This window comes from Wyeomyia smithii, chromosome 3 (assembly GCF_029784165.1).
Source record: "Wyeomyia smithii strain HCP4-BCI-WySm-NY-G18 chromosome 3, ASM2978416v1, whole genome shotgun sequence".
Classification (NCBI taxonomy): Eukaryota; Metazoa; Arthropoda; class Insecta; order Diptera; family Culicidae; genus Wyeomyia; species Wyeomyia smithii.
This window is the reverse complement of record NC_073696.1, coordinates 226369383-226396332: the sequence shown is the minus strand read 5'-3', so window position 1 is coordinate 226396332 and position 26950 is coordinate 226369383. Positions and strand designations below refer to the sequence as shown.

At 36.5% G+C, this 26950-nt stretch overlaps 2 protein-coding genes across 2 annotated transcripts in view; both read left to right on the top strand.

Moving 5' to 3' along the window:
* Window positions 1-888: 888 nt before the first annotated feature.
* Window positions 889-26950, top strand: part of LOC129730193 (protein neuralized) — a 78154-nt gene continuing 52092 nt past the window's right edge. Inside the window, exon 1 of the mRNA XM_055689338.1 lies at window positions 889-1312. Coding sequence (XP_055545313.1) covers window positions 1288-1312 — 25 coding nt within the window. The 5' untranslated portion in view covers window positions 889-1287. The remainder of the gene's footprint in view (window positions 1313-26950) is intronic.
* LOC129730194 (uncharacterized) lies at window positions 2210-4048 on the top strand. Its single transcript, XM_055689339.1, has 2 exons — window positions 2210-3101; window positions 3158-4048. The coding sequence occupies exons 1-2, from the start codon at window positions 2679-2681 to the stop codon at window positions 3506-3508; spliced, it is 774 nt and encodes a 257-aa protein (XP_055545314.1). The 5' UTR covers window positions 2210-2678; the 3' UTR covers window positions 3509-4048.

Here is a 26950-nt window from a genome sequence, read left to right as displayed (position 1 = left end):
AGGTCTATGGCCAGTATGATGCGATTAGGTTTATGTCAACGAGGTTGCAGAACTATTCGCTATTCGATTTCAACGAACCCATCAACACTTTTTTGCGTCGCCTGAGGGTTCGCTTATAACATTTTAATATTTGATTGTTGATCGTATATAGTTTGTAATTTTATTCAATAAGACAAAACATTGTCGGATGTAATTTTTAATATATATATATATATATATATATATATATATATATATATATATATATATATATATATATATATATATATATATATATATATATATATATATATATATATATATATATATATATATATATATATATATATATATATATATATATATATATATATATATATATATATATATATATATATATATATATATATATATATATATATATATATATATATATATATATATATATATATATATATATTAAAAATTACATCCGACAATGTTATGTCTTATTGAATAAAATTACAAACTATATACGATCAACAATCAAATATTAAAATGTTATAAGCGAACCCTCAGGCGACGCAAAAAAGTGTTGATGGGTTCGTTGAAATCGAATAGCGAATAGTTCTGCAACCTCGTTGACATAAACCTAATCGCATCATACTGGCCATAGACCTTTTTACGTGCGAATGTGTTAGTGCACCTCGTTGAGGATAATACTAACTTGCAGGGTGTATGTGTGTGTGACTAAGCTGTTACAAATGTCGATAAAACTAATTTAAAAAAATCGTAACGTAACTTAAATTCAACCCCCAAAGGAATTCAAAAATAAAGTATTTTTGGATACGCTCCACTGACCGTGGAAACAAAAACATCGCAAACATGACCTTTCTTCGAGCGCAGACATTGACAGCTGATGCTGAAAACATTCTTATCTTATGCGCTTTCAAAGGCATTTTCATTGACCGCATATAGGATAATTTAACGTTTTTATTGAGATATCCGTGCTATTCAGACATTTAACAGTGAAAAGATTCATTAGGTCGGGTAGTGCTTCAGTTGAGCGGTTTTATTCTCGTGTCGTAGAAGTAGTTTTCACTGAAAAATCGCTAGAAAAAGGCAGACTGGTTCGACTCGATTAATGTGAAAATCATTCTTACTGGAATGTGTTAGCTGGAATGCTGCTGCCGCCGACGCCGCCGCCGTCGTCGTCGTCACCGATGCGATAGAAAGAACAGTACCAGTGCCATACACTTTCCTTGGTGGGATTTTGCAATATTTTATCGGTGCAATCGCTGTTGGTCGTCGAGACCGGATGAGAGCGCAATGGGACAGACTATTAGCAATTCCGGTGAGTCAAATTTTTCGTACCTTTACCTTTGGCTTCTGGGGATCCTCCCTGTCCGTGCAGGGCTTACATAATGAAGAACCAAATGCTGCGGAGAGATTACCACCGTCTAGGTTCTGATTGGAAATTGTGGCAGGTCATTGCCCTTTAGCAATGATGATTGGTTTTTAGTTGGAAGTTGGAATTTAGTAGATTTTATACCAAAAATAAAAAATGATTTATGTTTTGTTCTCAGTAATAGTTTGTGAATATGGTTTGTTAGAGTCTACGATATGAGGTATTATTTTGAAAATACTAAAGTTGACAGAAGTTTGTTCAACGCGTTAGTAATAGTTTTGACAAATAGTGAAAACATTCACAGTTTATTTAGTTTAATCTATGAAAACAAGTTTTTTGGTTCTCTATGTTGTTTAAAAGTTCATGGTTTTCATAATGGTCTATATTTTAGTGGGGTTATTTAACTATCTATATTGATATAAGCCTGCTTTAGAAATACTGAAGTTCTTTGACTTTTTACTTCGGTTAGCATATTCGAAGTTTAATAATTTACATATTTTTAAAATTATGCTAAGAAACGATTTCTCACCACATTTCTTTCCGTAACTTTTGAACCACTAGTTCCATATTCTGGGATAATAAAGTTTCTTGGTGTTCACATTTTGTCATATGAGGCTAATGCTAGCAATCCGATTACAATGAAATTTAATAGCAACCTATGGGACAGCTAGACCTTTCATTCGACACAATCATTGTGAAAATCGGTTCAGCCATTTTTGAAAAAAGTGAGTAAGATTGGTGAGCGTTACATACATACACACACAAATACACATGCAAAAAATGATGAGCTTGTCGAACTAAGTCCGGTGGTATATGACGTTCAACTCATTCAATCACTACGAGAGCGAGCGCACCAATGGGTAAATTGAGGTTGCTAAAGTCAGTTTGGCAACCTTTTCCATAACGCAGCAAACGCACCGAGCGTTGCTATTTTGGTTTGGTAAGAGCAAGCGCACCTAGCAGTTGCCATTCACGCTGTTGATATCACAACTTTTGCTGTTGTCTTCCATAGAAAGCGATTTTCGTACCTATCGTTGATGTTGGAGTTTACCTACACAAATGTGACACAAACAAAGCAACATTTGATCCTATAGCAACGGATCAGTGTAGGTTTAAAAACAAGCTTTAGCAACCTAAATTAAGACACTGGTGCGCTTGCTCTTTATGTAACAACCCTCACTTCGGGTAGCAACGAGTTCATAATAGTAACGCAGTAGCAACGAGCCGAAGCGTTGCTATTTGATCAAATGTCAAAGTATTGTTTTTTAATGTACGTTTGAAAGTGAATTTTTGTGATAATATCGTGAAAATAATGACTGCTTCGAAACGCGGACATAATTGGTCGGTTCCGGAAGACGAAGCGCTTTGCCTCGCTTGGTTAAATACGTCGCAGGACTCTAGTGTAAGCGCAAATGAGCGAGGGCATTCGCTGTACGACAGGATTCACGAGAGCTTTCTCGAAATATGTGCGGAAAAAAAACTGCTAAGAAACCCAGCGCTACGGGCTGCCACCGGAATCAAGGCCAGGTGGCACACAATTAGTAAAAATGTGAGCAAGTTTACTGAGTGCCTGGCCCAAATCCGAAACCGGCATCATAGGAGCATTTCCCCGGAAGATGCCATAAAGCAGGCAGTTGCATTGTTTGCCACTACGGAGAAAGCACCATTTACTCTGATGCACTGCCACATTTTGCTGCAGAATGAACCGAAATGGAAGCAATATCACACCGTCAAGGTATACGTTCCTAGCATTTATAGAAATATTTATTGTAAAACAAATGTTTATTTAAGGGACTGAATCAAAAACGAGCTGCTACCGAATTTGTAGATACGACCCGAGACAGTAGCGAATCAGACGATGCAGGTTCAGCTTCCGGTTCCGGTCGTCCGATCGGACAGAGAGCTGCCAAAGCTCGGAAGCTTGTCACGAGATTCGAGAAACACACTGATTTGCAAATGACCATAGCTGCGCAGGAAAGGGCTGCTTATATGAAACAGAAAGTCCGAGCCCTTACAAGAATGGCCAACCATGCCATCATGTCGATGAACCTGGAAGGCTTGAACGAAACTGCTAGGGAGTATTACCTACTGGAACAGCAGAGGATTCTCAACGAAACCAGGAAACAAGCGAAGCGAAATTAAAAGAAATGAAAATCTATATAACTCTTTAGAAAAAAGAAATAAAAAACCAAAACTTGAAGGTAAAAAACTAAATCGGAATATGTAATAAAATTTGTTTAATTATTATTATTAGTAATGATGATTAAACAAAATTGATATATGTTTGCCGAAAATTTTGAAAAAGCAACTCTAATCAGAATGTTTGTAATATCGAATAGAGATGATTAATTGATTAAGTGAAGACAATTTTTTTGTGTTCAATCGTATGCGAGTGAAACTTTGCTCGCATGCTTTACATTAAGCGTAAATCAATATTTTTTTTGCCGGAAATATATGTCGGACTTCATTGCTAAGAAAGTTGTAATTGAACATGTTATAGAGGTTAAATATCGTCTTTTCGTTAAACCTTTATCCCCCTGATTGGTCTTCCCTGGTAATATGTCTACCAAACCCTCCCACCCCGCGGCCCTTCTAATAAGCCACGTGATATAGGAGCGGCCCCTAAGGACCATTGCACTGACTCTAATGAAAAAGAAATCTAATGAATATTCAGGGTTTAAACACACATATATATATATATATATATATATATATATATATATATATATATATATATATATATATATACATATATATATATATATATATATATATATATATATATATATATATATATATATATATATATATAAATATATATATATATATATATATATATATATATATATATATATATATATATATATATATATATATATATATATATATATAAATATATATATATATATATATATATATATATATATATATATATATATATATATATATATAAATATATATATATATATATATATATATATATATATATATATATATATATATATATATATATATATATATATACATATATATATATATATATATATATATATATATATATATATATATATATATATATATATATATATATATATATATATATATATATATATATATATATATATATATATACAGATTCAATGGAACGTCCATTGGCAAACTGGACATGTGTTTTCTCTGTATAATTCAGTTATTCGAAACAACTTAAGTTGTGAACAATTATATCCCAATTATTAAGAGTTACAAAAAATTTATCACTTATAACATTTTTCGTAATCGGTTTTCATTTGTGTGCTTTTATCACATACCAGTCTTAGTTGCTTTCATGGTTTGGAACAAAAATCATCGAACGTCTGAGAGTACCAAAACGAGTTGCTAATAGTAAGAATTTTTCATTACACTGACGAACTTAATCACGGTTTATTCATCTGGGTAAACTAGTTGTTGGTAACGGACTTCTTCGGACCGTTCGCTGCTCCGGATCTTAGTAGCGGAAATGATTTGAAGCGTGGAAAATTGTACTTCACTACTGGCTGAATGAAGGCTATTGGCAGTAGATTTCATCCAGCAGGATGAAACGATTTCGATTCAGGATGTGCTGTGCACCGGTTGCTTAGCTAGCGTTTTTTCTGTTTCCCATCGATACCATTTCTTCACATCGTACTCCGTGTGAACCATCATTTTAGATTTATTGAAGGTACGGAATCGTGAAGCAACAGCAGCAATGACGACGGTGTGCCGTTCACCTGTCGCAATGTGCACGAAGACCGAACAAGTCGGAAGGGGCAACCACAGTTAGATAGATAGACGATGGAAGCGATGAAAAAATACGAGAACAAGTGCATTTCATCTTGGAAGCTTTATACGATGAGAATGCTAAAAAAATACGAAGTCTAATTCACACCTTGCGTCTGCTGCAATTCGGTCCATTTTGGTGTTCCTGTTGTTGATTTCAGAACGATTTTTCTGTATATCAGTTGAACTGAAGCAAGAGACCATTGTAAAAAAGTCTCACGACACTAAACATTATTACTTTCAAACTTTTTTGTTGAAAGTATTGTGCGACGTCCGTGCGACCTGTAAATGTTAATAACATGATCTCTGAGCTAATTTTAAAGCATTCTTTAGCTATCTTAATAATATTGCTTTTATTTTTATTTTTATTTGGTACTGGAGTTAGAGATTCAGTAAACCTCGAAGCTTCCCACGGTTGTCATTCCCTCCATCTGTCACATCTGCCCTGTTTTCGACTCATTAGGAACCGTCCCTACACCTGTGGCTTCACGCGGTCAATCTTGCCAGCCCAAGAACTACTGGTACTTCACACAGCAGTGCTGCATTCCAGCGTTAGGATCTAAATATGCTGGCCAACAGCACAATAGGCACCACCCGAAGGGAGGCTCATTGTTTAATTACACATGCTTACAGCTTCAACCTTGCTGCTTGCCGGGCTGAAAGCACAATGCAATCTCATGCACGTATGCAGGACTTCGGTGCGTGACCAGATGCTTGCACAGTGACTTCCCTAGTTTCCTAGGCGTAAGCAATAATGTCAACAAAACGCAACGATAGCCGACCCTTTGGCGGTTTCTCCAGGCGAGAGACGGATTTAATGTACCGTACGGGTCCAAACGGAGCTAGGCGAAATCGATTTTGCGCATTATTCGGCACGCTTCTCGTCTAATGTATCTCCGTTGCTTGCCAGGGGAAAACGACCTGGTTAGGGTCCTTATTTCATCCCTTTGCGTCTGCTGCTATGCCTGCCATTCGCGACTTATGTGCCAGCTGTCCTCGGTCCTCAGCAGACGTTGAATATCATAATGATGCAAGAAAAGGAGAAACAAAAGTAGATGCTAGCGAGAGGGAATATATACATTCGACAGATTGTGTATAGATAAAATGATTTTCCAAATGTCCAAATGTCTTGAGAAGATCGGTAACGAAGAAACAAGGTAGTGTAAATCGAGAGCAAACATATGCTAGATTCGTCTGTCGTGTCTGGGAACTCGATGTGTAATGTAATTTCCCTGCCAGTGCATATGCTTGAGCTTACGAGATGCACTGTTAATTGCAGGTTGGCATGCAGGGTTCCGTTCCACAAGCTAGGTGTCTGGAAACGTTTGCTGCGTCCAACCACTTTTCGAAGGATACGGATTTGTATTTGAATTATTTATTGACGTACCCATAGTCTAACCTGTTATTGTTGAATCTAAGTTAAGTACCAATGCTAGGGCACAAAATCATTCCATAGAAATTTCCCAGCATGTTCATTAAATTAAATTTGATAGCTTTCCAACCCTTTTTTAAATATGCTAGACTACTATTAAATATTCACAGTTTTTAATCAAAAGTGACGTCAATTTTCAATAAGCAAATTAGCGGTTTTGTCAACTTCTGGATTGGTCAGCGAAATTTGCAGTAGAACGCAAAAGAAAAAATTTACAAAACTGATGCGAATTAATTTAGTTTTTCCTATTGGTTTTTAGTTACTTTTTGACCTCAGTAATTCGATGATTTTTTTTGCTTCAAATTTGTACTCATAAATATTGCTTTGTAATACTTTGCGCACTTTTCGCTTAACTGGATGTAATCGTGTTCAACATAAAACACGCTGTATTAAAATTAAATTGAAACAGGACATGCTTGAATGATGAATGAACGACTTGCTAGACCGCAGAACTTCGTGGAAAACATATACACGTGAACGTGAAGTCTCTGGCTTACCATCCAAAAATTACAACACATATTTTGTAATGTGTATTTTAGCAATAAGAAACATTTTTCCCAATTGTGAAAGGTATCCTACATCAAATTGCATCACGGAGAAAAAAAACTATAGGAAATGATTGACTGATCTTTTTCAAACTTCCAGACAAAATATAACACGAAGTGACAGGAAGCTAGGTGCGGCCAGAAGATCGCAGGGCCCTCGTGTTGCTTCAACAGAGTGAGCAAACGCTTTTGTAGACACTCATTGAGGTAGATCTACCCGGTAGTCACGAACGGCGCACTCTCTTAACAACATGAGCAGATCTTTAGTCTTGGCAAACTTTAAAAGTTTTTGCTTCCTTACTTCTCCGGTACACCGAACTTGTGTTGACCCGGAAGCTGCCGGAAGTCCGCCGTTCCACGTTCGCAATTCTTGTCTGTAGAGCGCCACCGGGAGAATCAGCGTCATGTAGAGCGCAAACTTCGTGCGGATTTTGACTAGTTGCGCTATTCGGATAACTTTTCTACTTGTTATAGAAGATCCTGACAAAGTCATTGACAATTGATCAGGTTATAGTCACGCTTTGACCCGTCGCTTTCAAACAAAAAGCTTTTGTATCATTTTCGAGCACTTCGTGAGTCACATGAAACCCAGTCGAAAGCTCTTGCTTTGATTTTGACAACTGAACGATTTGAAATTGATACAAATGCTTTCCAATTGAAAGCGGAGATTATCACTCTCACATGACGATTCTCAATTGAAAATGACAATGAGCGCTGACGGAGACAGGAGGCCTCCATACAGTACTTCACGCATATATAGGAAAGAGGGAGGAAATATTGATCGGAACTTGCGTGACGTACTTATTGGATGCGATGCGGTGCTAATTTCAATTGAGACGCTGAAGGAAAGGAAAGAGTCTCTTTCTCCGTCACTCTCCGTTAGTTGAATAGTCATCAGTTTTATTTGAAATGATCCGATGAACAACAGACGGGAAAGAAAGAAAGAAGTGACTCGATGACAGTAGCCCCGAGGAATCAAGTGAAAATGAAACTGTTCGAATCGAAATGACAGCACGAGATATTCAGTTTCATTGTTTTGTTTCGAAAATGTAGAGCAATGATCTAGACTACTATGGAATGTTTTTTAGTTTGTTATTAACAGTGACATTAATTTTCATTAGCAGGTTAGTTTTAAAACAATTTTTTTTTGTCGCGACTGCCCCGTCCGGATTTTTTGTTATAATGTGATACGTGGCAAGCAGCAACGTAAACTGCGTGCTCGCGATTCTTGCACCTGCGCCACGTCACATTTTCAAGTTTGATTAGTTAGAAGATCTCAAGCCATAGCACCGTAAAGGCTTCCTTCATAGCTGATGTCTATGTTGTCCGCGAAGCCTGGAAGCATGTGAGATCTCGTGATAGTAGTTCTGCAGCTCCTAAGGCTATGTTGAACAGCGAGTTCAAAAGCTCGTCTCCTTGCTTTAGACCGTCGAACGTTATAAATGTGTCCGAAAATTCGCCCGCTCAAGAATCGCACGTATCAGCCTAATCAGTTTAGTTGGTAAATCATGTTCAAGCATAATCTGCCACAGCTCGTTTCGTTTTACTGATTCGTACGTCGCTTCGAAGTCTACAGATGATCGAAAATCGCGCAGGTACAAAGGCTTCCTGCTGCGGCCTCAGTATATGAAGACTATGAAGAATATACGGGACATAATTTTATATGCGTAATTAAGGAGAGTTATGCCATGATAGTTGCTACAGGCTATGTCGCTTCATGTAGATAAGGCATATGAATCCTTCCAACCAATCCGTAGAAAGTTTCTACTCATCCCATACCCCTTCATATGGTAGTTAACTACTTCGTATGTATCATCGACCGTTTTAGTTTAAATCGCTCTTTTGCTGTTACTTTGTCACTTAGAGCAAGCCCACCAGTGGCTAAATTGAAGTTTCTAAAGCTAGTTTGGCAACTCTCACCATAACGCGGCAACCACACCGGGCGTTGCTATCTTGGTTTGGGAAATACCAATCCTCACCTCGGGTAGCAGCGAGTTATTAAATTTGGCAACGCGATAGCAACGAGCCGAACCGTTGCTATTTGATGAAATGTCAAATTGTGTTTTTTGTGTGCTCTACAGTAAATGTTCGTAATAATATTACGAAAAAAGGAGTGTTTCGACATAGTTGGTCGGCCCGGAAGATGAAGCGCTTTGCCTCGCTTGGTTAAACACGTCATAGGACACAAGTGTCGACGTGAACCAGTGAGCAACTCCATTTTAATTCTGATTGAACGGAAATTTTGCACAGGATGTTTTTTCGGGCATTTATTCGCAAAGACATGAATATGACATTTTTAAGTTTTTTTTTTGAAATTCGAGATGACCATTTTGTTTGGCACTCTAACCTACAAGAAGAAAGGTCAAGTCCTTACAAGATGGGCCAACCCTGGGCAATATTCAAATAAACCTGGAAGATTTGAGCGAAACTGCTCGAGAGGATTACCGACTATTGCTGCTGTGACTTTTGAAGACATGTTAGTCCCAATTTTCCCGTTGCGTCCATTTTTCTCCTCTACAACTGTTTAAATTTTCAAGAACGCAATCGAAAGCGGCTTCAGAAATGAAAATAAAAAACATTGTTGAAACGCTGGATGGCACCTTCCTCGGCATGGCGGTCAATATTTGGCCATTTTTTCAGGCTCAGAGCAGCCCAAAATCTTTTCATATTCATGTATAAAAATATTTGTTCCGCGAAATCATTTGCTTCGTCACTAGAATCAACCAAATACTCAGGAACAATTTTTGCGTTCTGCATTTTTTTTGGCTGAAAATTTGCAAATATCAATAGCAAACTATAGGTACCGAAACAGCACAAAATACAACTAATAACAGTTCGCCAGCTTTGAGTATAATAGTCATTGGAGGCAACGTTGCTGGACGTGCCATGGTCTTACGGAATTACTTTAATTAAACATATAAGGATAAAAAATCGATGCAGCACAAACGAAAAAAACTGCAACAGAGTTGTGTTGTCGACATTTTGAGAAAACGAAAACAAACTCAGAACAAAATCGTGTTGAACGGAAGGAAAATTTTAAAAAGCAAAAGAAACACAAATCATGCCGGAAACGATTGACGGACATTTAAGTTGGTTATTGATAGATCCGCAGAATTTCGGGGAAGTACGACACAAACATTTTGCCAACGCCAGCTAGTGACGGTCTTCAAAAATTGGCAACTGCCGGTGTGAAAAAGAAATTGTGGAATTGGTAATACGCAATAGCAACGACCGGTGCGAAAATCGGTTGCTATCCAAAATAGCAACGGCCAGCGTTGTGAGAATAGCAACTCAAATGGCAACCCACCGATGCGCTTGCTCTTAGAAACTAAATATAATTAATCCGATCTTGAGCCTTGAAGTTTGCTCGTTTGCGTGAATGAGCGAATTGGCTTGAAAGTCATCATTTTCCAGCCATTATGGCATTTTAATCTAAATTATTCAGATTTAAATTACCAGAGAAAACGTTCGTAGAACACATCTTTTACTTTAGGTTTTTTTCTAGAAATATGTAATCGCTTGCCATCGAGTAGCGCTAGTTTTTTGCACTAAATGTAAAAGAAGTAATAAATTTGAATAAAACCAGCCGACAATAGAACTGAGGTGATAAATTTTTACGAATAAATCAAAAGCCCGATTTAACTTTTTGTTTATTTTCGTAATGGAAGAGTTAAATGAGTTTATTAGCAGGAATGTACGATAAAACATTTAATAACGAAATTATCTTTACTTGATATTTTTTGACGTAGGACTACGTCTAACCGCACTATATCGAGATACATTCCGCGAAAACTAAAACCAAGATGTAACGTCGGAATGAAAGATTTCAAACGGTTATACTGATGTAACCACATGATGGATCACAATAATCAATATGTCGTTGGATTGATAAAATGATGGACAATTTTGTGATTCTTCAATTTTCATTATCACTTCATTGTTGAACAGTGAAAATTAAATAAAAGTTTCAAGATCGAATTTTCACCAACAATGTACCAATCATATGTGAGCACGCCTGGCACAGACTTCATGAATAGACACCAACTGCCTGCTGTGATATCCTGTATAGCAGCGGCAAAAAAAAATTTGACAAAATCTCCCCGTCCCAATAGGTCAACTAATGTTAGCTTCCATGAGCCTAGACTATTTTGATGTCTTGAAGGTGAAGCTTTCTGGGAAAGTTCGTTACCACCTCCAATATCAGACAGTATTACGTTCTGCTGTTAACAAATATGTTAATGTTAATAAAACTGGTGTCTTGAAGGAAAATATGATGGCACAGGCAACAGTACTGCACCGAGCAATGTATGAACAGAGCGCTGGTTTCTCGTCGTCTATCAGTGCAGTAGAACTCGATATTCATTTTTGTGCAGTCAAGCCAAGTGAAAACTTCATTGCCGCTGTTGACGCACAGTGGGGCGTGGAACACAATCGAATTGCTGTTTGAATTGTCTTCTTCTTCTTCTTGTTTCGTATAGCAGCAAATATCAGAATACAATATGATCAACAAAATGCGTTGTTTATTTTTGAACTCTACACTCTGCTTTTTTCAGAGTTATTTAAATAACTGAATATAGGGTATTAAAAAGACAATAGAAATCCAAAATGCTCTGTACAGATCTTTGAATAGGTAGTTAAACAAGCTGTACTGATGATTATATTTTACTAGCTAAATGAATTTAGTCCAATATGACAACACTAGTTGCATCCCGCGGCGGCGGTATAGAGGAAAACCAAATTTATTTCATCTTGATAGAGTTCCGACATTAGTGTTTGTATTTTTCAATTGAAATATTTTTCGAATTAGCATTTGCGAGAAAATATAACTTTCCATAACCTTACTTGTAATTGAACAACGCTATGCAAACATTAATTGCTGAGGCTAATGTTGTGCATCACTCTAGCCCAGTTTATTTTCGAAGATAACAGACATATAACACCCAAATATGGTATCTTCGTTGTTCTTTGGTATCTTGAAACTGATCAATTTTTTTCTGATTGATTCTGTATACTGATAAAATGTTTAAATTGACCTGAATTGAATGTTAACATGTTCATAATATTCTATGCTAATTTCAAATTTTCTGTGAATATGCATTTACTACTAAAACTGTAATTCGTTATCGATATTTTTTCCACGAGCTTGTAATTGCAGGAAAAAGAATTATGTCATCTTTGCCGCTTTGTGATCGGTGAGTGAGCCAACTTCAACAAGACAAACAGATATAGAAGGAATTTTAATTTCTACTTGATTGTACTCAATTAAATATTTTATAGAAGGTTGCCTTTTTGCGTATTGAAGAAAATTCGCTGTATTAGAATGAAAAAATTCATCAATGGTCAGGAAACCAAATTTAGGGGGAAATTTGGGTCTAGAGCTCTATAGCAATATTTTAGAGAAAAACTTTCTTCTACAAAGTTGTTACATATGATAAAGCACTTATCGAAAAAGTATCAAAAATTAGAGTGACCAAAATTTTCGATGCTATCAAGAATCTAACTTTTTTATTTTTGTAGATAGAAAACCTTGCTCTTCAATTTTATAGCTCGAATAATTTTAAGTAACTTTGTAAAAAAAGTATTTCTCTAAAACATTGCTATAGAGCTCTAGATCCAAATTTCCCCCTAAACTTGGTTTCTGGACCATTGTGAATGTTAAAGAAAATACTTTTTCTTCTAATATAGAGTGCTAGAAAGAAATAATCAAAATACAGACCCTGTTTGATTTTGGCAACACGCCAGAATTTTTTCTGTTGCCAAAATCGAACCATGCCAATAATGAGCGGTTCTTTCTTCATGACTTTTTGACTTTTTAAATGGTCAAAGACGACCTTAACAGTAGAAATGGCCACCAATGAACTAGTTTTAGTTCCAAGTCGATTGAGGTGTCGCTTGATGAATTTGGGCTGACGACCTAGATACTTGATATTACCACCCGCACCAAAATACCTTCCTTTTGGAAGATGTCGAGCTTAAATTGGTTAAAATAAATCAAGCAAACTACAAAAGTAAAACGAGCTCAAATCAAACATAGCTTCAAAATATAAATATAAAATTATTGTAGTCCTACGTCAACTATGCGGTCGTGTCTTGGATACCACCCTCCTACTATTTATTTTTGGCGTAACTACATCTTTGAGGTAGGTTTTTATTCGTTCTTGCAGCGATCAACTAATTTTCCAATCGCAACCACCAAAATGCGAAAAATTGTAATTTGACGATGCCACTCTATCGGGAAAACGAAAAAAATGGGAAAAAGATGGATATTTGAAATCAGCGGAAAAAAGACGGGAAAGCCGAGAAATTGGGTTTCACACCGGGAAATCATCCTCCTGCATATCTTAAGCTTTTCTTGTTCGATCATTCCTGAGAAAATATCCCAGTAAAAACCTGTAATTGTTTGCATGATGATTTAATTGGCTGGATTCTGCAGGCTATGGAAAAGCTGGTTGTTGGTTTCAGCCAAAGTCGGCAGCGCCTTCGTGCGTTGTATGAAATCAAGCTTGAAGAAAGATGTTCCAACGGTCTCCTCTTGCGTATTCAATCCCATTTTTACGTGAACAAGTATTGCTCAATTTTGAACTAAATGGAAGAATCTTAAATTACTCGTGAGGCTATCAGCGTCGCGGAAGGTGTATTGCAATTTTTTTTTTTTGAATAGTGTTCGACATCGGATCTGGGATCCAAAACAAAAAGTCTGGCCAAAAGGCAGCGCATATTTATCGAGTTCCTGAAAAACTGCCATGATCGTTCAGAAATATAGTAAAATTGCTTTTCACGTAAATTTTGGCGAGTACGCGTTTTTTAACAGATAACAACAGATCTCGACTTGCATTTTTAAGACATGCGGCATGAAAAAAGTATTTCGACGATTTCACGTGCATTTTGCATTGATCAGAAAAGTGAAACTTTGAAACTCGAAAAGCAGTGTTTCCAACATATAAACTGCATAATTTAACACTCAATAAATGCTCTTTAAAACCGAGTTTTCATGATAATTTAATTATGCATGATTTTTTAAAAATATTTTCCTCTGAAAACGATTAAAAACCTTCAATATAATTTGATTATTAGAAAATCATTCTATTATCATATAAACCAAGTTTTTCAAGCAATTTAATGAGCATAAAATTATTTTGACTGTTATAAAAGAACTGTTTGTTAGCTGAAATTGTTCTGCTAGCTTTGTTCTTGAGTTAGCAGAATTTAGTAATATTTTTCAAAGAAATGACAGAGCATTAAATTCGGCGTTATGGCATTCAATGAGCGTCGAATGATCACTAAATTTGAACTATTTGATCTACTGACTTTGAACTTCCAGTTTTAGTGACGTAAAAATTGTGCAGGAAGAGTCTCTTAAAGAACTTGCAAAAGTCGACGAATGGGGAGTTCCATAGCAAGATTATACAGTCCGCTTTGACAAGCGGGTGGGGGTGGGATCGAGTCTTAGTAGAATCAGGCCATTTGGTTGTCTAAGGGCTTTGACATAGGTTTATTCTGAGGCTCCTCACCGCACATACCCTTCCTTCGAGCTGTTGGCTCTCCTCTTAACAAAAATCTTATAATTAAACTGGTCTGAGTAACATATTATTCTCTTCAGGGAATTGTAATTAGGCGATATTGGTAAGATGGAAAAAGGCTCGGTATAGTAGAGCAGTAAGCTTGAAACGGAAGGGTAAAACTAACACGCAAGCACGGATATAGATGATAAGCGTATCACTTACTTCAATAGTGATACTGCCAATAATATGAAGTGCGGAGTACAGAAAACACCTGGGAAATATCATAATAGATCAAATGGCCCTGATCAAAGTGCTGAGTCCCACACAGGAAAAAAAGAACAGCTAAAAACCAATGAAGGTGAAATATTTTTCATAGTGTCAGAACACTGTTTTTTTGCAAATTGTTTTTTTGCTTATATTTTTTAAAAATAAAACACCTGGAAAATTTCGAAACAATCATCGCGGAAATAGGAATAAAAGCGGGGAATCGAAAATTATTTTTGACCCTGGGATGCTAACTATTGTACTATTGAAAAACGTCGAGCTTTGTTTAGAGCGGTGATTTCGACCACTCAGAGCTAAAAACATAGCCAAATACCATCCAAAACAGGTATTCCCAGAATCGGGATGATAGCCCGAATAATAAGGTTGGAAATCGACCGCAAACGTCATTTTGAATTTTAAGATGTTGACTTGTGGTTTTTGGAAAACAGTCACAAATGGGAAATTTCACCCAAAATGCGTATTTCCGAAATCGACGTTATGCCCAAAGGCAGGAAATCAACTTCTGGTGCCATTTTGAAATCCAAGATGGCGACTTACAGTTTTTGGAAACAAACCCAAATTCACATTACACACAAGCACGGATAAAAAAATAATAATAGCGATACTGCTAATAATAGAAGTGCGGAATACAGCATACATTCGTGCACATCTCACAATAGATCAACGATTCTAGTCGCAGTGATGAAGTCCATACAGGAATGAAAACCTAAAATGGTTGAATACCATTCAATATCAAGATGGTTAAATGGTTAAATACCATCCAATATTCAAGAGCTGCCATTCCAGGCGCAATTTTGAAACCTAATATGGATACCATCCAATATTCAAGAGCTGCCATTCCAGGCGCAATTTTGAAACCTAATATGGTGATTTCCGGTCTCTGGAAAATAGACTAAAATGGCCAAATGTTTTCAGCTAAAATTTGTTATATGAAAAAATTTTTTTTTTGAAAATAATTGAAAAAATAAAATAATCGTCGAATCCTGGTTCAATAAACAAAGAACAATAAACTATTTTTATCCTGGTACAACTGTTTATAGCTTAAAATCTTAAAACAGTTTTTTAATGAAATGAAGGAGAAGTCAATATGTTGTTATGGTATTAAACTAGCGTCAAATGAATATTCATACAATAGATTATTTCTCCTGATGATTTTGGCGATGAAGTGTGAAAACTTTGGCTTGTGATCTTTTGAAATTTTGCTGTTTGAAAGGTGCCCGTTAGAGCTATATTTATATTTAGCTATAAATGAATGATAGGTAAAACAAGTCTGGGTGATCACTGTTGAATATTTTGATTCGATGTTTAGTTTAAATATTATGTAAAATGAATGCCATATCATGGAATGCAAAAATACTGTTTTTATTGTTTAAAAAAACATAAACCTGATTATTTTCGTTCTTATCTCGGGGTTTTATAGAGACTGCGTTGATAGGTTAAAGTTTGATCTCTAGTAGCGTGTTAATGCAAAAGTGATAAAATTTCATTGCTATCCACAACTTAATTAATGCTTTACCATCCAATATCCGAAATTTGATTAAGACTTTCGCACTGATTGAGTATCAGGGTCGCGTGGACGGGCGGTTTAAAGTTAGAGCTTCTTGCAGCATTTTTGTAGCTTTGATTTGTGTTCAATCATGTTTATTGGAGACAATTCACTCCCAAAAAATTCTAGACAAACACCGTCAGCTGATAACAGCAGATTACTTTCATGTTGCAAAAAAGCTTCTTCCGATGCAACTGCGTCCTACATTTAGGGATAGAAACCGCACGTATAACAAATGTGCAGGCAAAACAGCTTGCGGTTACTCCTCATACCAATCCCGAGTTGAATGTTGCACCAAGCAGAGGTGTGATCATTATTTCTTTTTTTTTTCTTTGAGAAATAATGCGAATCGAATAATTATTAAAAGAAACGGCGTTTAAAATATTAGAAAAATGATAATTAAAATAATAGAAAATCCCATCTTGCAAAATAGCAACCTGGTCCGGTTAAGAAATACAAGTATGCGAAATTGTATTCAACCCACAACCGCATCGATCCGATGCAGTTATCCCCTGCTGCTCGGGTTAGGTACTTGGTACTTGTAGCAGGGTGTAAAACTTTCAGCTGTTGTCTACTGATAAAACGATCGCCCGGTGCAGTCGAGAAGCCCGAACCAGCACGAAACGGGCAGCGACAGCATGGGACGTTTTTTTTTCCTTACACTTTTGTTTCATCTCCTTCAGCTGCGATAGGGTTTGCATATGTTCATTCGGTTTTTGATGGTCAATTCGACGGCAGTCGGACCGGTCAAGATGTGTACATATGGCCTCCGCCGTTCTGGCTTTTCACTCGCTAGTGGTGATAAACTCAAACTGATAAATTTAATCGTTTTGTAGCGAAAAGCGAAGCGGAAGATAACGATACCGCGGTGCACATGCTTCGGTTCAGTGACAAAAGCGGAAGAACGGAACAAGCATAATTGCTGTGCTTCAATGTTTTTAATCACAACAACAAAGTACGCTGCTGCGTTCCACTTTGGGCAAGCTGTGTATCGAGGACTCATTGACGGACTTCCCGTCCACCAGGGGCTAGGCTTTCTTTCGGGAAACTTGTTTACTGACCAGCTGTCTATCATTAAGTATGTTATGGTTGGCTATGAAGCAGAAGGTGTTTCGTGCGAGTTCAACAGAATAACACTTCAGGTTTATAACATAACATGTTTGTGTTTCTTTTTTCAACTTCTAAAGTAATCTTCAAAGCTTGTCAATTGAATTGAATCCATAACACTTGAGACACGAACTTGCAATTTTTTAACGAGTGTTTGTCTCACAGATCTTGAAATAAGCTAGTCTAGGAATGAAATACGGATCTTCAAAAAACTTGTGACAATAACAAAAAACTTGTGACAATAATAAAAGCATGCCAGCTTTAGCATTCAAATTTTGGTAACCTATTCCAACCAACAGATTTAATTTTCAAATAATTTTTTTATCGAAATTTCCACTCGAACAGTAATTCTCTTCGAATCAAAACCATCCAACAAAGCACTAAGAGATGGCTAAAACTGCAGAATAGCGAAAACTTCAGTACCAAACATTCATTGTAAATATTCTCAAAATCAAATTAAAAATTTTTAAATTGATATCTTGGTCGTTTAATTTTTTCATATTTATTCTTAGCACTCTTATATTTTCAAATTTTCTGACTGATATGGGTTAATGAAAATTCAACATGTCAATTCAACCCCATTTTAAGACATTTCCGTTTTCTTTTTGGGTTCAGCCAGTTTGTGCTTCATTGCTTTATTTAGAGACTGCAATTTAATTTAGCTTTCCATGATCTCTATAGAAAATTACCGAAAACAACTAAAATTTTTGAAAGCTCGTACGACTATAACTTTTACGAAGTTTTTACTCCATAACTAACATTTCTCATTTTAATTATGATAAAATATTTTAACAACCATGCTTGTAATAGATTCCGATAAATCCTTCATCGTGGTGAATCTTCAACATGGAACGGAGTGCATAGAACCGAAACGAAGTAGACACGGTACGGCACGTGCTAGGAACAGTTCAACATATTGTTCAGTTCCTCTGCATTATATGCGCCCCGCCAGGCGCCGATACCAGGCAGTCAATTTGTAATAAAACTTCCGCTGAACGAACGCCCTCCTGGTCGGTTGTCAGTCGTTAAAAGGGGGTAATAATTAACTATTCATGAGCGTTTTTTTCCTGTATCTTATTTATGATGGTTGATGACTGCCCCACACGCGTGTTCCGGCCGAGCAACAGTTGGAAACATTTCTTCGCTTGATTCCTGGCTTATCACGATCGCGATCCAGAAATAGTAGCACGTACACAACTCTTTCCTTCTGGAGCACAAGAACACACGCGTAGTTCGATTTCTTTTTTTGTGTGCAGTTGTTGCAAAAAAAAAACGCGATGATACTCGGTGGGGTTTCACGGTTTGTGCGGTGGACAAAAATATTCCCCCCTTTCTTTGTGTTGCTGGTTGCAAACTGAAGTGCCATCTTGGCTTTTGATGAGCAGCAGCAAAAAAAAAAACAAGTCAGTTGGGACACATTCGAGTTGGTCGATGAGTCTGCGTTATAAATAAAACGGGGCACATTCGTTTGGCAGCTGGAAAGCATCAATTGCAGCAGCGACTAGTGGCGATATGTTAACCGTTTGACAAAGGAAGTTAATGTTAATTGCCGGTTCTTATCTGGTTTCGTTTGATGAATTTTGTGTCGGTAGGAGTAGATTTGGGCTTTGTGCGATAATTTAACAGCAATTTAAGTCTGGAAAAAAATGCGAAAGGTGCAAAATGTGGCTCAAAGTAAAAGCACTCATATAAATAATTCTTAGTACTGTAAACTGGTTATAATCAGCTGAAATTGCTCCAAAGTGGTCAAAATGGTAGTCGCAAATCATTCTTACTTCTTCAATGACCAATAATATAGCCCTGAGAGTCATGCCCAATACGATTGGTTTGAAGAATATATTTTTAGGAGTGCTCATCTGAATCCACTGTGGTTTGTGGTGCGAACTTTATTAAACTCAACAGGATTCATTATATTCAATTTTTCTTCTTCATATTTAATCGTGCACCATAATACTCCATTATACAGGATGTTAGGGAGCTGACTTAAAATCCTTCAATGGGTGATAGAGGACCCTATTTGATGGAAAAATTCCTTCTACGCATATGGCCAAAATGCAGAGTTATTCACTTTTTTCAGTTTTCGGTTATGTTTGCCTTTAACAAAGGTCTAGCACAAGAAGTATGATAACTAGCTCAATTCTGTTGGTTTCGTTGAAAGGCTGAGAAAATTTCGTAATCAATAGTGTCTTAGAAACGTCGAATTGGAGAGAATAAGAAACATTTAAAATGGGAAAAATGTAAATTAAATGTTTTTTGAGAACTAAACTAAAATTTTCTCTCTAAAATGTGCGATACACATGGGTTTTGTTGTTAACTAACTCAAATATCGAAGTCTACGCTACAAGTTGTTTTTTGATACCAAGTATTTACCTCTTTTAGTTTAGCTGCTATTTCACATTAAAAGCAATAAGCTGCGCGTCTGTTGAATATTGTAAGATTCACAATTTTCTGCTCCACTGTGTTTACGTAGACGCGTCGTATATTCCTGAGCAAGACTTACCCTATTGCCAACCATTTAAGAGTTTCATCAACAGCATCACAAGGTTTTTCGCAAAAAACAGCAAAAATGCCATTCAACACCTCAACCAGGGCACACTGTTTCCAAAGCTGCAAAAACGTGACCGAAATTATTCTGACCCAAAAAACTTGATTTTAGAGCCATTGTGTTTTCAGTAAAGTTGTTCCATTAATTATTTTTCATGTTATAGAAGTTACTGTTTTGTGATCAATTCACTTAACAGTGAAAAGCGAATTTTATTTTTTTCATTTTTGCATACAGGTCGGACTCGATTATTTATAGACTCGATTATTTATTGACTCGATTATATATGATTCGATTATATATACAATTGTATATAATCGAATCATAGAATTTTTTTTTTCTTTCCAATTTCAAATATAACTTACCTAAAGCAGCAATGTCGTATAGGGATCGTCTAAAAATACGTAACGCTTAGGGTGAGGTAGAAATCTGACAAAACGTCGCAATCAATACTAAAAATTTTGAAGATCTATACAAAGAGCGTTACCTAGAGGAAAGAGAGGGTCGAAAATAGTTTTTATTCACGGTACGTAATTAATGGACGTTCCCTTCAGTCCAATATGACGTAACGCAACATTTTTTGACCCAAAACGTTGACAATTTCAAACTAATTACTTTTTACTCAAAAAAAAAAAGATTTTGGAGCCATAGTGTCTTCAGCAAAGTTGTTTTGTTAATTATTCTTCATTTTATGAAAGTTAGAATTTTGTGATTAATCTACCCAAAAGAGAGAAACGAATTTTATTTTTTTCATTTTTGCATATAAAAATCCACTTTGCTGAGTAAAGTTTTGACATATTTTATTAGAAACAACTTTGTCGAAGACACAAAATTTCTATCTGCCAATTTAAACGAACTATTGTGAAGTTACTTCTAGAATTCCCCTAAAAATCATTTTTTTGATATAACTTTATATAGTGACTTTCTAGAATTTTTCAATGTTCTACAATATTTTTCATTTTTTTTCAGATATCTGTTAGTAAACTAATGCATTATTTTGATGAAAATCGTCAATAACCAGATAAAAATAAACTTTCTTCGCAGACATTATTTGTTTTGCTATGACAAACAATATTGTAGAACATTGAAAAACTGTAGAAAATCACTACTAAAAGTTATGTTGAGAAAACTTATTTTTAGTGGCAATCTGTAGAAAACTCTACATAAGTCCATTTAAAAAAATAGATAGAAGTATGGTGTCTTTGACAAAGTTGTTTCTTATTAAATGTGCTACAACTTTGCCGAACACGATGAATTTTTTATATGAATAAAAAGAAAAAAGGAAAATTCGCTCTTCACTGTTAAGTGGATTAATCACAAAACTTCTATAACATGAAGAATAATTAATGGAACAACTTTACTGAAGGCACTGTGGTTCTAAAATCATGTTTTTTGGGTCAAAATAATTTCGATCACGTTTTTGCAACCTTGAAAACAGTGTGCAGTGGCGTAGCGTGACCGGGTGACACACGGGGCAGAAAATTTGGGTGTCACCCCTTTCCCCCTGGGTGTCACCCCCACCAGGTTGCAGTGAAATCATTTTGTTATCAAAAATTGTGAGAGTTACATAAAAATATTTAAACTTACACAAGCTAGTACATTTTATTCTACTCTACAATGCTCTTTTTGAAAGAAAGGATTTTTTTGTAAAATTGCTATTGTAAATAATAAACTTACTATTTTCTAGCAGTTTTAAACTTTTTTCTGGCAATAGACACTACTTTTTCTTGTATTTTTCTCAGTATTTTTTACGAAATTGCAAAACAATTTTATTCTTTGACTAGAGCATTCCTGTTATTATTGTCGCTATGTTTTTGGCGTTCCTATATAACCATTCTAGCTGGAAAAGTTCTATTTGCTGTAGTCAGATCATATGTTTCACCTGCTCAAAATGGTTTCTTCGAATCGAAGGAAAGTAAATTATAACTAACCTCTCCATCTCTCCATCGCTCACCATCAAGGCTATGGAGGACAGAAATCAAATCGACACAAACTATACAGATCTTGAGGCTGCCTTCGATCGTGTTAATCATAAATTATTACCAGCCAAAATTGAGCGCTTGGGTGCCTCTCCTCATTTCGTTGGATGGTTGGAATCATATTCAGTCAACCGTAAATTGAACATACAACTTGGATCAACTCTCTCCTGCAGCTTTACAAACAGTTCCGAAGTGCCCCAAGGAAGCAACTTGGGACCTTTACTGTACTCGATTTTTTTCAACGATGTCTATCTGTTTCTACCTCTTGGCTGCTTACTTGCGTATGCTGATCATAAAATCTTTGCATCGTCAAATCAGAAGAAGACATGCAGTCCACAACGGCTAATTAAAATGTTCAAAAAATGGTGTGTGTGGAATCAACTAGTCATTACCGTACAGAAATGCTGTGTCATATCCTTCGCGAAATTTGCCATTGAGTGGGTTTAAGAAATTGACGGATGTCCGGTCGTTAGAGTTGGAGTTGTTAAAGACCTTGAAGTTTTATTGGACGCGCAGCTTTCGTTTAAAGACATTTACTCAATCATTAAAGCAAATAGAAATCTAGGATTCATCAATAAAGCTGCTAAAAATTTTCTCAACCCCTACTGCTTGCGATCGCTGTTCTATGCCCTTGTTTGCTCCGTTTTGGAAACCGCTTTAATCATGTGGAGCCCCTACAAATACTATTGGACCACAAGAATCGAAGTAATTCTATCGCGGTTTATTAAATTTGCACTAAGGTTGCTTCCTCGGAGTAACTTAACTCAACGTTTAAATGATATGGAAACTCCACAGTGTCGGCAGAGCTCAGCTGTTGACCGCCAAATTGCTGCTGGGCAGCATTAGCTATCCCAATCTTATGGAGCGAATTAACCTAAATGTGCCGGTGGTACGAACTAATTACGGGAAACACGAACCTGTCTTGACGATTTGTAGCGAGTTTAACAAAATGTACTATTTATCCCATAATAGTTAGTAGTTTAAGTTTCAATTATGTAGACAGACGTAGTCGGATGAATTAATGAACGAACGAAAAAATAAGGAAGCATCGATTACCGCGAGAATTGCCTAACTTTTGTGGCAAGTTAATTTTGCATATATATTTCAGTTTGGTTGGGCTTTCCATACAATTTGATTCGTGGCGACCACATTATTTTAAATTTTGCCCAATGGTAGATGTTAGATATAAAATCTTTGTTACTATTTGAGAACTTTGCACTACAATGGCTGTTCTCTTGTGCGAACAACTGTGGGATTCAAGTTCCAGTCGAGAATACAAAAAGTAGGGAAAAATATTCGACTGCTCGCCAAGTAAATCGAAAAAATGAGGTGGAATAAAAAAACAAAGAGTTGTTACCAGATTATCATAATTATAAAATACTTTTTTAATGCTGCGAAAATCCTGTCTAACATTGAACATTCTTTTGTTGGCTACATCGATGCCCTCTTACGTACGAGGCCCCCTCTCGGTCACGCATTATCAGTGATGCGTATCCCGACGGAGTCACGACCGTGACGCTTGTGCATTGGCACGCAGTGTCTTGATTGTACCACCGAGCTGAGTGACTAGTTCGAAAGGGGGAGAAAGACTTCCTTGCCTGGTTATGTACTCTGCGGTGCCGTAACCATCCGATCAAATCATTTCCAGCTAAAAACACTGACACCGGGCACGCTTCTGTCTGGGCGGATCAGTCTACAATTGCCGGCTTTTTGTTCTTCTTCTGGGGTCTGTGAAAGGAGCCGCATATGGTGCCGCTGGATGGTGCGTCTTTTCGGTAGCAACCCGGTGTACCGTGTATGGAGATATGACAATACGAACGAAGCCTAAAACGCGATCGTAAATAAACGGATGGCACGCGTACGGAACGGAAGTTGATGTTTCCTTTTCACTTCATTCGCTGTTGCCGTATGCTACCGATCATCAACCGGGGCGGCGACGCTCTGAGCGGCGATCTCATCAGGATGATCCGTAGGTGAGCATAATGGAAATTAGGAACGGTTCTCGTCATTATATCGCCAGATCGGACTCTGTTTTGGCATATGGTAAGGTAGTGTATTACCAATTGATCTACCAAATGCCATAAGGGTGTGCAGAAAATGGACTTCTTCGACCCCGAAAATGTATGCATCGTAAACATGTAAACTGAGAATAAGAGGCACAAAACGTATTGAGAATTGGTCCTTTGGTGCATCGGGTTGCAGAACAGCAGATGATATGTCTAAGGCTGGGTTGATTTCTGCCACTGTACATCGAAAGTCTTGGCACGTCTTTTTTCATTAACTCCATCTTAAATTTGTGAAAAACTTCAAATAAACTTTTCATCTATAGCTTTGATTTAAAATTTCGAACTTTTCGATAAATGTATGATTTATTGCTTCGAAGCAGAGTTTTGGTGCTAACAAGACATGTACCAGAGTGTGAGCTTCAATGCTCTTCGCAAAAAAAAGATCAACTTTCCGTTCAAATCCAATTTCGGATGTTCACCTCTGCCATTGTACGGCAGCATCAGAAATGGTAACGTGGATCCAAATACACAACGTCAAGAGTAAGTTTCGATTTACTTTTTCAAGGGCTATATATTACCCTAAATCTCTCTTAGTCCGGGACGCAAGCCAACCGATTGGTGTGCATCCTGTGATGACATACGGTACGGAGCAGACGAAAGAAGAGCCAAAACCACAACAACATGCTATTGATCGATCCCTATTGAATGGTAGAGATGAGTGCAGTCAGAATTCGGGGTAACAAAAAAACTATGCTGTCGTATACTGCGTGCTGCCATTCGCACGATCGGGGTTATTGATTCCTGTACATATTTCGGCTTTCTCTGCGTTAATTCCTTCGCTGAGAAGTGCACATATGCGATCTGTTTGTCTATTTTCGATGTTTACATTGATTGGGTCGTCGCGTTTGGGACGATTGCAATTGAAAGGGACCACAATTTTATTTTACTGTTACTTTTTCGTTTCGAGGCTGTTGGATGGTGTGTTATAAATTGGCATTTGTGAGATGAATTTTTTGTTGAACATACTTTTTTGCGAACGTATTTGATTATTTTTTTTCTTAACTGCTGTTTACATATACAACAACTACAGATAATATTTTATGTAAATGTTGGAAAATTCGAAGGGAAATACTTATCTGTATATTGTATGATCTCGTGATACTCACGGCTGATTAATAACTGTTCTTGTAATATACAAGAATAAGTTCGATTCAAATTTAATAAAAAAATCGAGGCAGAACTACGAAACATAGACTGAAATATTTTATAACCGGCTGAGCGTGTTGAAAGCTAAAATTGTCATTCAACTCTAGGTGGTTTTCCAAGGACGAAAGAGATAAGCTAGGTAAAATAGTAACTATATCCCAGAAATTTCATGATCATTTTAGTCAAAAAAGTAAAAAAGTTCAGTTCTGTGATTTAACACACTTTTGTTAGTTACTAGATAAACCCCACATACCTGGCCCGGACAATATTTTTTTATTTTTTTTTTGGATTAACTTGGTACCAACAATATAAACATGTCCCACATTTGTCCATGGCCCAAACAACCTTCCTATGATATGCTGGTTCAAGATAATTGTGCTTTTATCAGCCGGCTGAACAGAAAATAAACCAGAAATAGCTGTATAGAGACGGGTAGGAACTATATGTTTGATTACATCACTTATCAAAGAGAATCCGGATCCAATGTACCCTTCCGTACTGACAATAATCTACTTTCTGTGATCTTTGTGGAGATGGAGGGTAATACAGTGGCCGAAAACCAGATCACGATAGCATATCTTTTCTCTTCCCAGTTGATCGCGAGAACGTGACTGGCTCCGTTATTGATCCTTCAAGTATTGAGTCACTAGAACGTGTACAATGAGAACGGTTGGTCACTTCCAGCCACATTCATTCAATTCACTATACAATTTTACTGGTTCAGACTAATCACGGAGTAGCAACCGTGGATACGTGTAGACAGTTTAAGCTAAGCTGAAGATTTGATCAGATTTATTTGCCGAACACATACAACTTTCGGCTTAGAAATGAGATTGCGAATTAGAATCGACATTGAGATTAAGATAGTTAATTGTTTTGGTTTAAATTTTTAGGACTGGAGCTGAAATTGAAGATTCGGATCAGAACTGTGGTTTGGGATTAGAATTATTGATCCGAATTAGAATTGCGGATTGGAACCTGGATCGTGGATTCGGATCAGAGTTGTGGATATTAGCACAAGGGTTGTTGATTAGGATTAGAGTTGTGGATTGGGGCTAGAATTGTGGATTGATACTAGAATTGTAGATTGGGCGAAGTAATTAAATTCAGGTTTGAATTGAGTTTGTATTTCGGGATTAGGATTAAAATTTAGAGTTCAAATGCACATTTTTAGCAGAGATCTTATACATAAATATATCCGATAGGTAAACATAAACGAATTCTGCTTCCACTTGATCCCTTCATTATATGTCACAGGCGAAATAAAATAAGTTGGTCAAATATTCTAGAAAAATATGCCAATTAAAATGGAACAGTATTCCTATAGTGAAAAATCGGATTAAAAAACACGTGATCTAAAATATACTAGATTCAAATATGTAATCGAATCCAAGCATCTTCGAAAATTTTTTTGTTTAAATTTAGGATTCTATCTCTTTGATCACCCTTTTAAAATGAAAACAATAAACATAATATTGTATAAACTAAAAGAATTGGTGATGTTTGAAACGATTTTTTATTGAAAACTATTAAAAAATTACTTTGCTAAACTAGTTCTTTTGAGTAGACTCCGTTAAATTCGTAGAGACATGTTCTCTTTGTGATGAAAACAACAAATGCTAACAAATCTAGAGAAACA